Genomic DNA, 17,888 nt, shown 5'->3' with positions numbered 1-17,888 from the left:
AGCTGCTTGATTGACGTACTTATTTGAACTTTTTTTGGGTAAAATATGGTATAAAAATTCAAATAGCAAAATATGCGAGGAAAATTGATTTACTTTCATACGTTATGAATATACTGCAGGGTATTTTACAGAATTAATGATTCATTCGGTATGTTCGGGTGAAGACGGTGAACGACTAATTGTAAGTCCATTGATGATGGTATGCAGGTTGATGCCATTTACACGGACATTAATGCGGCTTTTGACAGTGTGTCCCACAAGATTCTTCTGGCAAAACTTGATAGACTTGGATTATCACCACCCCTGGTAAAGTGGATGAAATCGTATTTATGTGGTCGTTCATATGCAGTTAGAATGGGCTCCCACCAATCTAGATCTATCGGTGCCTCTTCCGGCGTACCCCAGGGCAGCAACCTGGGGCCTCTGTTGTTTCTGCTCTACATAAACGACTTGTGCACGGCACTCCCGGATAATAGTTGCCTACTCTACGCAGATGATGCCAAGATCTATCGTGAAATCCGTGAGCCCGAGGACCATCTTCAACTTCAAGCCACTTTGACTGAATTTGTCTCCTGGTGCAAGCGTAACGCACTAAGCGTCTGTATCGATAAATGTGCCATAATCTCATTCAGCCGTTCAAGAGCTCCAGCGCTGTTTAATTATACGCTTGATGGTCAGAACCTCGAAAGACTGAACTGTGTAAAGGATCTAGGAGTCCTCCTAGATGCTAAACTCTCCTTCGAAGAACAGATAGACCAAGTAGTCGCTAGTGCCAATCGTCTACTTGGCTTGGTCATAAACATGACGCGCGAGCTTCGTGATCCTATGTGTTTCAAGACACTGTACTGCGCACTTATCAGACCACTGCTGGAATATGCTAGCATTGTTTGGTGGCCAGCATCTACTCGGGCACTTGCGCGGCTAGAGTCCATCCAACGGAAGGCAACGCGCTTCGCCCTTCGTGATTGGCCGCGTCGTCTCGACTACAGAACTAGGTGTTTGCGGCTTGGGATCCTGCCTCTCGCCGAACGTGTTGAGCACGCCAGACTGGCATTTATCACGGGAATCTTAAACGGAACCATCGACTGCCCCGAGCTACTTTCAAGGATCCACCTCTATGTTCCTGCCAGAATACTTCGTCGCCGACCAATGCTGGCAGTCGCTGAAACCCGAACAACATTTGGCTCTCGCAACCCCCTTCTTTGTATGTGCCATCTTTTAAATTCAGCTGACGATATTTACGAGCCTGGAATGACGATAACGGAACTGACTTCGCTTTTAAGTGTTCGGAATGCGTTCAACAATAACAATATATAAATGTTCTGTTCGTTATCTAATGTGTATTGTAAACCAATTTTGACTCGAGAGGGCTTCATAGTCCATCGATTAATAAACTAAACTAAACTAAACTAAACTAAACTAAACTAATATCTTTAACGAAGAAAATGAAGAAACTATCACAAATTCCTTGGGATTTAGATGGACGATGGATACAATATGTGAATTGGAGCTAGCGCCCCGTTTAATTACTTATGTCTGTAGCTTATTGTTTTCTGGCACTAAACCTTAATCCGGGCAAGGTAAGTTTGTGTCCCTCTTTCCGCAACAGTTTGTCGTAAATATCCTTGACGGCTACTACCAGCCCTGACGTATAGCTGCCCATCTGAATTTGATATTAAATTGCGAGCTAAACCAAGTTTAGTAGCTGTAGGATATCAGCCTGTCCGCGCGTATCATAACGTCAACGATTAAGAAGACGAATTTCTAATGAAATCACCAAATCGAATGCAATCTTGACTTGGTTCGGGGGACACCAAGGGCCAAGGGTCCATTACGTTCAAATCCGCTTACCAGCACCGAAGCTGTTTTCCCTCCCATCCCATAGTGTACAGTTTGATGAACAATAAAGCCAATGACGGCAAAAAAAAGAAAGGAGAAGCAAGTGTGGAACCAACGATGTGCTTAACCGTTTCATTGTTCATCAGCGCTTTGTGACAGGGCTGTATGTTAACAGTAAACCCCACCGCTCCCCAGGCGGAAGGACCTAAAAGACGAACAACAGAAGCAAAAAAGCTCTGGCCAATGTTCACCCCGAACCAAAAAGGCCGCTTCCAAAGCCGTTGCTCCATTTTACGCCTTCATACACCACCATAAAACGGATGGTGACGGGGCTACACACACACACACACACACATTTTATTTTATTGACACACTCACACAATTGGAAGCACCCCTAGGGTTCCGAAAAAAAGTCAAGAAGTCACCGAAGTGGATGGACAAGTTTGCAGTTAGCAAATTTAATACCATTCAATCACGGGACGCGCGCTCACATGCTTCGGGCATTAAGCCGCCAAGCCATGAGTTAGGTTGGACCGTTGGAGAGGGGCGCATATTTGAAGGAAAGCTTTTTGGCGAGGGGTGAATAAAAGAAGATAAGAATTCATGCAAGCCTGGAAACGGATGCCCCTTCCCGGCCTTCGTATGTAGGCTGGTATCGATTATGAATCGAAAAATGAGGAAAAAGGACCTCCAAAGCGCCAAAAACGGCGAACAAAACAACAGCTACAACAAAACCGTAAGTCGAGCGGATGAAAAGGATATCAAATTTTCGCTTTATCAATCACGACAGCGCGTGTGTGTGTGTGTGATGGGTCGTGGGTGGTGTACATTTAGGATGGCGTCTTCGTCGTCTTCGGGCGGTAAAGCTTCTCCGAATGCTTCGTCACGCTAGCTAAACGTCATAAAACCCCGCTTGCCCGGGGAATTGAACGAAACTCAAAGTACTCTCGTCAGGCCGGCTGTATCGACACACAGAGAAAAGCTCCATGAAAAGATGAAACTCAGCCTCGATAACGGTGGCTTCCACCAACCCCTGCACACACGGTCGATATGGTGTGAAGTGGCTCTAAGGAAACACCCGAAATATTGCCCAAATATTGGAAGGCTCAACAAAACAATCCCCTCCCTTAGCCACTGCGACACGCGGGGCAAGACCGTTGTAAGGTTGTAACACGATGAAGGCCACCCTTTTTAAAGCCCATCAACACGCCTACCCCGGTGGTATTGAAAGGCAATAATAACGAGATATTGTTTATTTTATTGTTATAAATATTTATGGATCAAATGATATAAATTAAAATTTAATGTCCACCATCTTTGCACTCCTTCTTGGTGAGTGTGATTGTGTGTGTGTATCTTTGTGATTCCAATATGCCGGTGGTTTCATTTTTGTGCAAGCACCAGCGAACATTTCGGTGGGGCTCCGCTGACTATTGGAGAGCTTAGCCTTATCTTATTATCGGCGGTTTTCACGAGCGCGTTTTCGACGAAGGGCGATATCCATTTTTGCAGTCTTCTCTTTGTTAGCCTCCCATCGGTTAGCTTTTTCGGTGCGGTTGGTTGTGTGTTTTTCGCTCGATAGTGGTGTCTATTGTTTGCAAACTTGGCCATCTTTACACATTCCTTTCCTTCCCTGCAACTACAGGACAGCGTAAAGCGTATTCGTTTGGTTGCTTCTCCTCTTCTCAGAGCGTACTTTGTGGCCGTTTTTTTGCAAGTGATTTGCACGGTTGACTTCCTGCGAGGCACTCTTATCGCTTATCGTTTGGATGCTTCTTCCATACGGTCACGGGGTGGTGTCCACTCGGGAACAGCTCGAACGGTGAAACGAGCAGCGAAAATCCAATAAAATTTGCTCGCCCATACAGTGTCCCAGCGTACTGGGTGGGTTGGTGGTGGTGATGGGGAGGTTACTGAGCTTTTTCATCCTGCTAGAGAAGAATATTCACCAGAAACTGAAGCAACTGGACAGCGTGTCCAGAAATTTCCTCGTTCGTTTTTTTTTGGTGTTCGATTGGCCATTCCAGTGGTTTGACCACGTTCCGGAATGGGTTTGACCACATAGCTGGCAGGGCACATCGCTTCCCTTTTTCGCCCATTCATCATTGTTGCCAGTCTGTCTCTCTCTCTCCTTCTTTTTGTCCTTTCTTTCCTCTATCTCAACAAATCGGTTCCCTCCCCGCCCATATCGAAGGAATTCAATTTGAAGCGTTTATTATCGGTGAATATTATTCTTGCGAAGTGTGACTTTGATTGTTGCCGTAGGAGTAGTGGGAGTGGGAGTAGTAGAACTTCCCGAAAAGGAGAGCAGGAAGCAACCAGGAAGGTGATTGTACGCTTCCCTCACAAACCTCATTTCGATAACGGACAAGCGCTAAGAATGTGTTTCTGCAGAACTGGTTTGCTTTATTGAAAAGCAAAAAAGCACACACACACACAACCTCTGGAATGGCTCAGTTTGTTCGAATGGAGCATTGATTTATGGGAAAATATTTTAATAAACTTTGGTCTCCTTTGTCTGCGCCCCGTACTTCAGCGCTGTGGGCAGTGTGGTTCTGTTGCGGATTTCCCTAGCGCAAACGTGCTTTACGCTCGTTTTATCGTTCGACGGACAAAGCGTATTCCTTCGTACGCTTTTGAACGGTTTGCCATTGGCTATCAACGTGTCCAGGGATATTGTAATCGATTTTTTGTGTGAGTTTTCATTGCCAAGAGTGCCTTCTATTCTAGTATGGAACAAAATGTGGAATTGAAAGCGAGAGCTTGATATGGTGTGCAATTTTATTTGAAATCGTTTTGAATTATGGGGATGGCATGATAATAATTGTGTCCCGTATTGCGGTAGTGTGAATGCATTTCAATCTGGTTTCCGAGCAGATACATTGACGTCGGTTAGTAATGAGCACCTGAAGGAGTGCAAAACGTATCTCAAGTATTTTTTTTATTGGTACAGAATGATAATGGCCAAGCTTTTATAAGGGTTAGGTTCTATTTAAAAAAAAATCAAATAAAGTGAAAATATTACTAACATATCCTATTGCTTGCAAGCATCAAATGAGCTTTGTGCCTCCTGTTGTTGAATCTTATATAGAACTAAACCGAAAGCGTTGAAAATAATTTCTACTTGTTAAAACACACATGCTAAAGCCAAAGGTTTGTGGCACCACTCCACTATACTGACCTTTTTATCGTTCTTGTACCAGACCAGCGTCGCCAGTGGATTGCCGCCAGACGATGTGCACATGATCTTTTGCCTTGTTCCGACCGTAATAATCGATCCTTCGGTGTAGCCGGAAATAATCGGTGGTCCTGGAGGTACTGAAAGGCAAAATGATAGCAAACGAAGGATTAATTTTACCAACATCAAATATGACGGCAAATAATTGCTTTAACAGTTCAGTGGAGCTACAAAAGCTGCAACTTGAAGAGACATTGAAACCGGAAAACTGGTGGCGTTTTAGGTTTTGATTCCCTAGGATAAAAAGTTAGATAACAATAGTATTATAAACATGTTTTATTTTCATGGATCGGAATTCATGGCAATCCAGCATATAGTAAGTTAATTTATATATTATTATAATGGTACTGAATACGATTTAACTAACTCGTTGAACCAATAAAATATCGGTATGATCGATTAAGCTTAACTTAACCAGTGTTTAAGTTCAGTTGTATTAAAATTGTTGAGTAAAATGAATGACCTTGTTTGGAACGTCTTATATCATTCATCCCAAATTGGATCGCTTTGATTGTTAAAAGGAGATGAAAGAAAGCATTAAGATAATTTATTCGTACAACCTAAATGAATTGGAATGAACATGTCCAATTCGAAGCATCAAATGGATATAGCCCAGTATTCCGTTTTCAACATTCTTCCTTAAGTTTTCTATTTCGTTCGGAAAACTTAAACCAACCCGCTTTGCTGCAACAGAAACATTATGCAGAAGAAGGCGAAAGTTCTAATGAGTATTAAAAGGAATATTCTTAATTTCCGCTGACAGGTTTTATCCTTTATCCTATGAAAATGGGTCGTTCTGTATTTTTTGCGCTTTCTTCCTATCGTACTGGATTAAACTTTCCCAATCCCGTTAGGTGTAGCAATGGGAAGCAGAAGCAAAGACAATACCACTTTAAATAAAAAAAAAACAGCATCAGAGAACTCTTTGGTTCGTCTTTGGTTCGTTGTTTGTCCGCTTTGGTGGATTAATTATTGCAATTCCACGGTTTGGCACCGCAGCCGGCAGTCTGGTGCGTGTAAGGCGCGCTTGTGCGTCTTCGCCTTTTGTACCGATGGTTGGTGGTTTTAATGGTGGTACGATTAAATGATAACTAAAATTTTAATCAGCTTATCCTGCTCGAGTAGCGGGTAACGCTTTTCCGCACTATTTCTGGAATAAAGCGTCTTTTTTAGCAGCATGAGTAGCAGTGGAAGTGAAGGCAGTGAGTTGGAGGAAGCTTTGCCTTGGGAAACGGCTGTGAGCTACTGACACTGACAATTTAACGCGCTTCCAGGCCAGCTGATCGTCAGTTCTGCCAGTTCGGTGGTACTGGTGAAATTTGTGCAAATGGAAAACCCAACTTTAGGCGCAACTATTTTAATTAAACGCGGCAACTGTTTGGTAGTAAAGTTTTGCGAATTGAATTCCACTTCGTAATGGGCTGAAGCCGAAGGGGAGAAGCCTTTCAAGTGAGGCATAGAAGCATATGCTCATATTTAACCGGAAAAAGGCGAATGCCGAATCCACCCGTAAATGAGAGGAGATTTGGGTGGAGTGGATTGTGGATAGTGTATGGAAGTGGAGTGAGATAGAAAAACGAGGGATGTATAGGGTGTTTATATGGCAATGAAATGGTTGTGAGTGTGTTGAGAGTTTACTTAGCCAGATTGGATTAGTTTTAGAGTCAAACATTCATCCATCTTCATGTCAGCTTCAGCTTGAGGATTGTGCTTGTGTTTGTGTTTGATAAAAGCAACGATCCGCAGATTTTTGTTTATCAATTTATCTGCTGTAAAAAGATAATTTTCTACTGAAACAGTTACGTAAATCTCACCGTCTCGCTCTTAGCAGACATCAATGAGTTTTATACGTATAATCACCGGACTGTTGACTAATAATTAATAAAGAAATAACACGAATAATTCCTACAGTGTTTTACAAGTTTTGCAAAACTTGGGATGTCTAGCTGCAAAATATTTCAATTTATTTATTTAAATTGATTCTATTTAGTATCAACCCCGTTTGATCTTAATTTGTATCATAATTATCGATAATATAGGAAGGAATTTATTTTGCACAAAGTACCCACCGAACCCAACATTCTTTGTATTTGGGGCTGTGTTTTAACGCCGCGAGTTTGAGGCGTTAAAATGCTGCTGTAATAATAATAATTTCTCCTGTCGAAATCGGAAACCTCCGCGAACTGAACAACAGAATGCAATAACTTATCTCACCGACGAGCCTGTTACTGCCCCGACCAACGGGTACCGCATCGATGGATGATTTAAGTAGTACAACATGGGCGTGGTGTGGTAATATTGAAAAGCGATCCCTTGGCACCCGAAGGCATCGAGGTGAGGTTGCAAGCAAAATGGCTTTTAAATATTCCAAATTTACCATGGCAGAGTGGGTTCGATTTCAACGTAAACAATCTTCGTTCCATCGAGTTCCATGGGCTACAACATTTTACTTTTCGATCGGAAAGAATGAGCGTAAAAAAAGGATTCGGGTTTCTGGCGGGGTCTTTTAATCGTACACACTGTACCTTCCGTCTGGGATGGCTGAAATGTGAGGAAAACTGTGCAAAGTGGAAAATTCATGGCCGGTATGGTTTGACAGTTGCTGTTGACTACTGCTGGGTGGTACCGTCTTGAGTTGATAGACATTAATTAGTACAAGTATTGGACAGATAATCGCACCGGAACGTTACGGGCACTAAACAGAAGCTGATTAAATTACCTTGGACAGTTTGGCGCGGTTAACTGGGTAGAACAAGCCGGCAAAAGTGGAGGATGATTAATGATGATTTTACTTCCCGTTTGTGCGATAAATTTACCTTTCGATGGACAGCAAATGTACAAGTTGTATAAAATAATGTAATGTAAATAATGTATAATAATGTAATATGCCATTGCATACAGGCAATTTAAAAGCTATCTGGTACCTGGCGCGGTGCAAAGGAGAAATTTCTCTTTAAATTGCTTCAATATTTTTCCCTTGATAGGAAGTCAACTATACCTTCAAATACTTGTTTTGTAGCCTTTTGTTGAGTAACGAACACAGATCTTTCCGTGAATTGTGCAGCAGGTACTTTAGAGGACTCTTTTATCCAGACTTGACATTTACTTCGCTGACGATAGCATCGATTGCAGACTTTTCTTTTCTGCTACAAAACTCATCAGAAGTGACAGCGGCTAATCTTTAGCGCGAATCATTGGGCGTAAAATTTTCCGGATAAAATCTGGGTTCAACCGTGGTTCCAATAAATACCACGACCAGGTAGTGGTGCACGCAAGTTCCCAGCACGCCATTAAAACGGGGCAATATTTTTGCTTGAAAAATGCTTTAGAATTTACTTATCATCTCAGGCGGAGGATAAATTTCTTTGCGCCTATCATTCAGCTTTCCGAGAGGTGAAAGGGTTAAGTTCCGTTTCCGTGGACGGATCTACTGCCAAAGGGGAGTTACAGGGGTACGTCTGGTTGATTAAAGCTTCGTATCGGGATGTAAGCGGAAGTACTTCATAATCTTTGGAACCCTTGCCTCGTCGTCCCGAGTTTCCCGGGTCCAGCTATTGTTCCCGCGGCCTGTCTTCATCTGTCATTGGTGCTGCTAGCTACTCAGAAACACCACCAGCAGTACCGTGGAACATCAGGCACAACAAAGCAAGTTGATTTGCATACTAATTAGAAAGTGCGCAGAACAGCGCTACCTTTTCATCGGTAGTCTCCCGGGAGCGACACAAAGGCAACGAATTTCTTCTCCCGGGATTAAGAGTAAGAATATTTCACGTTCGATCGTGCGATAAAGCTTGACGGACGCGAGAGCGTGGTAGTAAGATAAGAGCTGCTAAAGTATCTGTAGCCAAAATTCCATCAGCTTGGTGTCAAAATGAACTTACACGGCGAGGTTAACTTTGGGAAAGAAAAGGAATGATAAATGGTGCCCATAACATTGTGCAAAGGATACAGATTTGTGTGGTTTCTAGCGAGTTAATAAACGTTGTACAAGTAATACTTACGCAGCACATTCACGGTGTGAGTGGATTGAACGTTTTCAGGCAGCTGCATGTTAACACCATGGCAAATGGCAACTAGCGAGCGTTTGCTAGCCTCCACCGTTGCCGTTATGTTGGAGGTCGTTACCCATCCTCCTGAAATGGTAGATAAATGCAGTAATTACTTGGGAAAGTCCGTCACTTAGGAACTTAGGGTTAAGCATTCCTTCAACTACCTTCTGGACTTGGGACAACCTTTGACGAGGCGTTTGTCACCTGTTTCCCATTGACGACCCATTTAATCTCTGCGGCCGGATTCGATGCCGTTGTCTGACACTGTAAGGCCACACTGTCGCCTACCCTTGCTTCGGATGGTCCGGAAACGATGACTTGTGTTGGTGCAACTAATGTGACAAAAAAAAAAAACGCAAACATAATTTGTTATAAATTAAGGTAATTCCAATTGAAATTTTTATTGCATTACTTACACAACACGTTGAGTATAATCTCTGCTTTGAGTATCTTCGTCGCCATTTTATTGTTCGCTTCGCAGCGCAAGCGGGCCTTATTGTCACTCGCTTCGGCCACAAACGCGTAGATGTTTTCCGAAAACCGATCCGTGGTCCGGTAAGCCATTCGTGCCTGGTTGCCGTTTTTATACCAGATCAGCTGGGCCGGTGGATTGCCGCCCCGGCTACGACATGCCAGCTGAACGTGCTGTCCACGGCGAATCACTTCACCCGGCGCGTATCCTTCGATGTACGGCACACCGGGAGGGTCTGTGTAATGAGAATCGGAAATTGGAAAATAATATATAATTGAAGCAAATATTTTATAAATGAAGTAAAAAAGTGTCAAAAAATTCTCTGAAAACCCCCTAATGCGTCGTATAAATACTCTCTGGACATATTGAAACGATTAATAAAATGTGTACATCCTTTGGCATTTTACGAACGGATACCGTGTTTGAACATATGTTCGGTTTTGTGTTTTGACTGCACAATTAGTGTGCAAGAATAAAGGTACAGGATGAGAAAACGAAATTCATCAAATCATTACTGAGGTGTGGGATTGCGAATTGGTGCCTTGTGTTTGGAATCTCAGTATCATCTGACCCATATACAAGAAAGGAGACTGGTCTGATTGCAAAAACTATAGGGGTATTACGGTGTTAAATATCACCTTCGAAATGTTCTCCCTGATTCTTCAGGATCGTCTTGTCCAGTACGTCGAAGAGATAGTCGGAAAATATCAAAGAGGATTCCGAAACGGAAAATCAACCACTGATCAGATCTTCATCATGCGGTAGATCTTGGAGAAGATGGCTGAATACAGACACAATACATACATTAGTTCTCTTGCCGCATATTATAGCAAAGCAAAACTGTACGACGCTGTGAGCTCTTTTGGAATTCCGGCCAAATCGATAAGGCTAGTTAGATGGTCAACATCAGCGACTCTACTATTAATCAATATCCTACGTAGGCGTGACGTACAGATAGGTGCACGTACTTCTGAAGTCGTCTAAGAATTCACCTACCTTGGGTCAAAGGTCAGCAACGACTACAGCATGGTAGCTGAGTTGCGTGCAATAATGCTGGCTACCAACCGGTCTTTGCCTGAAAAATCAGATCACTTCGAAGAACATATCGCGTCGCATGAAGCTGGGACTATATAGTATCTATATAGTACCCGTACTCACATACGCCTCTGAGATATGGACACTGTCCAAATCTAACGAAACCCTCTTAGCCACGTTCGAAAGGAAGATGTTCAGAAGGATCATTGGCTTCGTATGTGTGGAAGGACAATGTACGGTGACCTTACTATTGTGCAGCGTATCAAACTCGCCAGGCTCCGGTGGGCTGGCCATGTTGTACGCATGGAAACGTACGACCCAGCCCGTAAAGTCTTTTTAGGCCGTCCACCAGGACAGAGGAGGCGTGGTAGGCTCAAATTGAGGTGGCAAGATGGCGTGAAGGCGACCTTCATTAAGACCGGGATAACGGATTGGCAGACTGTGAACGGTTTTCGACATTCCTGAGGTAGGACAAGGCAGCAAAGCAGTTATAGCGCCCGATAATTAAGTAAACATTAAGTGGAAATGATCATAAGATATATATTACCTGATCTATGAATTCATGTAATAAATAAACAAATAAATAAATAAAAAAGAATACTTATGACTAGTTCATACGCTATTGCGATAAATTAATAAATAAATAAATTACACAATGCGTGATTGGAACATTATTTGCATATTTTTTGCAGTTGCCTGTTTATCCATGATATTAAATATAACCTAATGTATTAAAAATTTCAGGGTAATGCGAATTAACATGAAAATTGCACATAAATGCTGATTTAGTCACAACAGTCTCTGCTAGTGTATCAACTTTCATGCGCACAAATGATCCCATCTAATGTTTAATATATAACCCTATAATAGTGAATTTATAGTTAACTTGTAATAAAATAGTCATAACAATATGCTCCAGTTTAAACTATTGGCCACTATCATCGTATAATATATTGGGTTTTCTGATTACTTTAAGCATTCTAGATATGTATTTCAAAGTTCTCAATTTGTATTCCCCGTTTATGATCTATTTATTACTCCTACAAAGCAAGGCGAGCAACGATTATCATTCGAATTGTTTGTTATTTAACTTAAACACATTGTTTATTTTACTGTTATGAGCTAACTCAGTTTATGAAAAGAGGTTTTCATTGAGCAATAATATAGTTCAAAGCAGCAGAATTTTTAGATTACAGCAGAATTATAAACGCTCCCATAATATGGGTTTATCCGACACAAAATGCTCTGTAGTATGCAGCTGAACACAGTGCGGCTGTAAGCTGAACACTGTGCTGCTGAAAACCAATGCACATAATTCATTCTCACATTGAAAGAAACAACCCACCCGCGGTGCCCAAGTGGGTGCAAAGCGGAAGGAAAATTCGTTCCTCATAATTATTCGTTCTTTATTCGCAACTTCCACCTACCGTCGTTCGCAGGCAAAGCAAAGCGGTAAAATTAATTTTCTTATCACCGTGTGCATGTATGTGTGCGTGTGTATGTATGTAGCTTTTTCTCAACAAATTTACATCTCTTGGCTCGGTAGCGTTGTTAGCGTGTCGATGTATGGCAGTGTATGAAAGCTCCTCCTTTGTACGCGTATAATGAAACAACCCCCTCAAAACCCCTCGTCCCCCTCCATTCCCTACACGCGATCACTATCATGCACGTGTCTTTGAAGCCTGCACAGGAAGACTGGCGGTGAAAAAAGGCACCTAAACGTTCGGCATAACCGACACCATTCGTTAGGACAAAACTTCGACAACTTGTCTTTGGCGTGCATAAATAATGTCAGAAATGCTAATTTTCGTAGATAATGTGCGGCTGGCTGCCATTATGGCACGTATGGGTGTATGTACGTGACAGAGCGAGCGAGGGAAAGAGCGCGATAGTGCAAGGGAAGGCGTGCGGCCCAGGCGATAAGTAGATTGAATTTTAATGCCAACATTGTCGTCATTTGGTGTGCGCCCGGAGCGCTATCGCTAATGTGCATTTTTCCGAAACAGCTTACGGGTCCGATGGTCCTTTCCCTTTCTCCCCCCGCTGGTGTTTCGGTGTATTCCGCGATAAGATGTGGTTTGGCTTTCACCTCTTCAACGTGCAACGTAAGTTAGGTTAAAACCCGGTAAGAGCTTTGTTCGCTCCTAGGTGCTTTCGAGGTTTTGCTCGCTTTTTTTTGCAATGCACACAGCATCCTGGCGCTGGTGGTAGATCTTGTTTTATGTGCAAAAGCGAACAAGAGCACGAAAAAAAAAAGAAAAGCCCGAAATGTATTTTAAATTTGTGTCCCCTCGTGGCTCGGAATGGCTCGGTTGTGTGCTGTTGGCTAGCCATTGCAGCATCCTACACTGTTGTTACCGCAAAAGGGGAATATGATGGAAAATCGAAATGGATGTATATTGGATTTTTTATTCCATCCGCCCTTAAGACCTCCCCGTCTCCCTCGTCGTTTCACGTACCCACACCCACCCAAGTCTAATCCGTTAAATGTGATGTCATTTCCTTAGCTGTCATATGCAAACTCCCTCGTGGTTCGAGGGGAGCCGGTACACGGTACGGTACGGTACGAGCAAGCATCTCACGAATGCTAATCCTTTGAGTGCATCTTGCAAGGCATCTGCATCACCATGCAAGTTGCAGTATGTATGTGTTTGTTGGTGTTTGTGTGTGGGTACTGTTAATGCAAACAGAATAAATATGCAGCGTTCCGTGTTTTGTGTGACGCGGTAAGCATGTGTGCTTGACACAGTCAGGATATGTTCTTTCCGCACGATAAAGCGAAAAATAACGATGTAAAAATAAATTAGAAGTTTTTTTCTTTTTTGACGTGACGCGGTGAAAACTGGGACAAGAAGGCATCAAAACTTTGTGTTTAAATTGATATGTGACATGCTTTGAAGGATATGTGTATGTGCATTTGAAAAATATTTAAATTTAGACTTTTAACGATACTATGATGATATATACGATAGCTTAAATAGTGTTGCTTGCGAGTATGATTAGAGTTTTGTGTGGTTTCTTCGGTATTGAATGTTTTATATCGTAAAATGGCATCCACATTTCATCTTTAAAACAGTTGTATGTTTCGTATGACCTTTTTTATTATAAGTTTTTTAAAGAGATGGCGCTGACCTTACGGAAAGATTAAAAAAAGCGCATACATGTTAATTTGATATTGCAATTTTAGAACGCGTTTTTAGCTTAAAATCAGCAATACAGAATTTCTTTAGTCATCATAAATACATATTTATTTTTATTTATTTTTATTTACATAACTGCTGTCTGAATTGAATTCTTAACAACATACCTATTAACTAAACTTATTAAATATTTTCTCGGAGGATGGATCGGAAGGATGGTAAGGAGAGGTGATGGTCAAACAGGTGTGCGCAGGAATTAAACAATCTCATAGCACGTAATAAAGGGTCATCTTAACCAACTGAAGTGCGTCGATTTGGAACAAATAAAGGAGCACGAGGGCGTAAGGAACGAATTGGAACATAAAAATGCAGGGATGAAAGAATGATATGTGAATCCACAGCATTAAATATGAGCGAGGCAACAAAAATTATTTGGGAAATGTGACGGCGTTTCTCCAATGAGTCCAGACTCAACAGCTGGCATCTTTGCTCATAGTCCGGTAGGGTATCTGACGTGAAGCCGGGCATTTTGCTGACAATATACCGAGTAAATGATCTCTGCACTCTTTCTATGCGGTCAATCGATGTAAATGAGGTGGGACACCAAACAACAACACAGTATTCCAAAATCGGTCTTACTAACGAACAATATAACGCTTTGAAACACAGAGGGTCGGTTATGCGGATTGAAAAACGTTTTATCATACCGATTGTTTTACGAGCCTTATTAACGGTAACGTCAATGTGATCGAGGAATGATAACCTGCTATCGAAAGTTACACCAAGATCTTTTACCGAGAGTACACGATTATTTCGTACATGTTAAATACATTCCAGCAGTGTGTATTGTCATTCCAATGATCTTTTTTTTGCTACCTATCAAACTTTTAGAAAACAGTGAAAAACTGATGTTGGAATCTTACCACTAAGCTCTCAAGAAGTTTTTCATTTAAAGAAAGATGAAAACAATAAAACTTAATATTTTTGGTTTGTGGTAAATATTAAGTAAATGAGCAGAAATGGTGTCCGGTTAGTTAACTCAATGTAAAGCAAACAGCAAACAGAGTAAGAAATTTATTGTGTATTAAAAGTTATTGCAAGTACAATGAAGAAACTATGAAATTATAACCTTCACTTTATCTTTTTCATTAATTTTACAATCGACAAGAAAATTTTTTCTCTTCTTGCTCCCTCCAAAGAGTCCGCCAAGAACGAACGAAACTGTCAGCTGAATAAATGAATAATAAATGCGGCGCTGGCTCGAAAATGTCAGCACCGGAACAAGAGAACTTCAATCAGTACGCGCGTGAAGTCAAAATCAAAAGACTCGAAAGACTCACCGCGGCGAAGGGAAAATGCTTCATGCACGCAAATGCTTCTCCCCCTAGCGGAGGGGACTCTAATTATATTAACTCATTTGCATAGTAATCCATCGCGCGTCAAAATGCGTCCGTCTTTCTACCTCCACACACAACCCACACACACATACATGTATAGACACGAGTACTTTGGAATGTATGACTAATTATTTGTCTATACTTTTTTTGTTGCGAACAGTATTTCCCAATTGCACAGTGCTATGGGAAGGGATTCAACTGCCAGCACACTATTATATGGTAACAGATTATGGAAATTGCACTTTACTTGCACTGAACTTTTAACCTACTTTCCTATGTGTTTCCTTTTGCCCATTATTTTACTGTTCGAGTCGGGCGGAATGGTTTGGAGGAGACTCTTTTATCAAACCAGTAGAAATCATTCAGAATTAAATTTATGCTGAAAAGGAGAACTTGTTGTTTTCCTTCCCGTATGGTGTGAATTCACTTTTTGCATACTTTACTTTTTTATTAAAAAGAAAATTAAAACAAAACGATGTGAAAAAGAGCGAGAGAGCAGAAGCTGAAATGACTCCTTCAACAATCTATTGTAAGCTCGGTTGCTCGCGGTCGTTGCGAGAACGGCTAAAGCTTACATTCGTTTCCACGCCACGCCATTCGCTTCTTAATCTCATACCCTTTGCCTTCCAGCACGTGTCTTATTTGTAATGTCTGAAAATGGAAAAGTAGAGCAAAAGGATTTTTGCGCCACCCGCGGGCAGCTGTTGTTTATTTTTATTTAATATTTACTTATTACATTCTCCACCATCATTTTAACTGCTTTCTTCATCGCTGCTGCTGTTGCTGCTGATGTGAGCGTGTGTGTGTGTGTGTATGTGGAGATGTGTAAGTGTGCTTTTTCGTCGTTGGTTATAGGAGGATTCGGGCTCTTGCTTGATTCGTACACTCGTATCCTTCGCACTCGTCGCGGCAACGGCTCAAGCGTGCCACAACAATCGCTAGTAGCTGCGCTTCAGCACACTTTCTTTTTGGCGCTATATTGCTTACAGTTGGCATTTCTCAGGAGAAGGTTGCTGTTGCTTGATGCAGCACTTTTGTCCCGTCACTCGGTGTCCCGGTGCTACCGTTGCCATGCTACCAACACAACGTGTGTTAATGTGTCGTTGTCGGTCAAAGTGAGGGAAAAAGTAGAGTGGAGCGCAAAAAAAAGGGGACGAAAAAGCGTTGCTTGCTTTGTTTGTGCTTCGTGGCAATGGAAGGGAGCAACGAGCGGAGCGTGTGGTGCGGTTCGAAATGAAAAGTTATTTTCCTGCTTTGTAATGGAAGCGCTGGGCGCATTTTCTTCACGATCTCAATTTTTGCTCCCTTCTGCTCAAGGTTCATCGCGTGACTCGCTGTCGACGACAGGGGCGTTAGAAATTCTTTCGTCGAGTAGCAGCACCGCCAGCAGCAGCATAAAACCAAACGATGACAGCAAGCACGGTAGCAAGAGAAAAAACAGCAAGAAAAGACGGAAAGTTTAGTTCTGTTTGGTTCTGTTTCGCGAGTACGCTTTCTTGCGGGTCGAGCACCCGCACCCCGTGTGCTGAGTAGTGCAATTTTTAAAATCATGCTCCACGCGCGTCGACTGCGAACCTTCAGAGCAAAACCTTCAATTGATTGAGAAATCATAGACTGTTGGGACGCGTGCTTTCCTTGTTCAGCGCCCGAGGCAGGGGAGGTACGCTCAGACTTTCAATTGGCGTGTCGGGAAACGGGACGAGGCACCATTCTTGGGACGACGCAGCAACCAGACCCGGGAGCTCTATTGGCTGTAAAGGTACGTGACTGGAAGCTTATTCCCGGGTGCCAATCAGTGAACTGCCCGCAGCGGATGAGAGAGAGATTGGAGGGTGGGGGGAGGGAGCGAAAGAGGACTGGAAAGATCTGATGGCCAAGCGTAAGTAGCCATTAGTACACTGGGACGGGGCACGCGAAAACTGCACGGTACGGTAAGTTCCCACTGGCAGTGGCGAACAGAAATGGGCCCCCGGTACTTACAGAGCACTGACAGCTGCACGGTCGACTGCATTGGACGGTCTTCCGGGATTGCCTGGTGTCGGGCTTGGCACGTGTAGTCGATGTAGTCATCTTCCGCGGTCGGTTGAAGTTGCAGCTTGGACGTGGCCGTGTACCGGTGATCTTCCGTCTCTGCGCTCTTGGTTTCGATCGTGTCTAAAGGCATAGGTTGAGAGGAGAAGAAAGAAAAGCAGGAAAAGAAATATGTCAGTGTGAGTGTTGATATCGGTATAGATGTAAAATTGTTGTTGTTTTTTTGCTCTTTTGCAATAATGGGTAATTGCGAATGCTTTCGCGTGCAATTAATCAAATCAATGGATTGATTTTCACTTCAAACTGCAATCTACAACGATTTGTTAAAGTGCAAGAAAATAGGTTAGTGTTTTTTCAGGGAATATGAAATGTTTCAAATTCGTTAAACTATGCAGACAATTGTCTTAACCAAATTTAGAAATCAAAGTTAATATTTAAAAAAAAAACATGTTCGGGGATAGAAGAAATGTCTTGTTATTAGTTTATTAAGATAAATGAGGAAATATACACATTTGATATTTTCTATTATTGGGGCCCTTTTCGTTTGAAGTTCGTAGGCTGAAATTTCAGCCTGTCAGCTGTTTGTATTGTATAGCAGTTTTCGAGCAGCTATCTATGTGAGTATAATATACAGGTGGGCTTATCCCAAGGTATTTGAAATTAAAAAGCTGATTTTTATCGCTTCTG

General features: G+C 42.2%; 1 protein-coding gene across 1 annotated transcript in view; it reads right to left on the bottom strand.

Moving 5' to 3' along the window:
- LOC120901140 (nephrin-like) overlaps nt 1–17,888 on the bottom strand; it is a 188,725-nt gene that overhangs the window by 28,677 nt on the left and 142,160 nt on the right. Inside the window, exons 6-10 of the mRNA XM_040308849.1 lie at nt 17,151–17,324; nt 9,543–9,833; nt 9,291–9,458; nt 9,079–9,210; nt 5,021–5,157 (exon numbers count right to left, since the gene is read on the bottom strand). Of these exons, the coding sequence (XP_040164783.1) occupies nt 5,021–5,157; nt 9,079–9,210; nt 9,291–9,458; nt 9,543–9,833; nt 17,151–17,324 (902 nt within the window). The remainder of the gene's footprint in view (nt 1–5,020; nt 5,158–9,078; nt 9,211–9,290; nt 9,459–9,542; nt 9,834–17,150; nt 17,325–17,888) is intronic.

This window comes from Anopheles arabiensis, chromosome 3, assembly GCF_016920715.1.
Source record: "Anopheles arabiensis isolate DONGOLA chromosome 3, AaraD3, whole genome shotgun sequence".
NCBI lineage: Eukaryota > Metazoa > Arthropoda > Insecta > Diptera > Culicidae > Anopheles > Anopheles arabiensis.
Note: the sequence above shows the minus strand (reverse complement) of the source record. Positions and strands in the feature narration are given on the sequence as shown.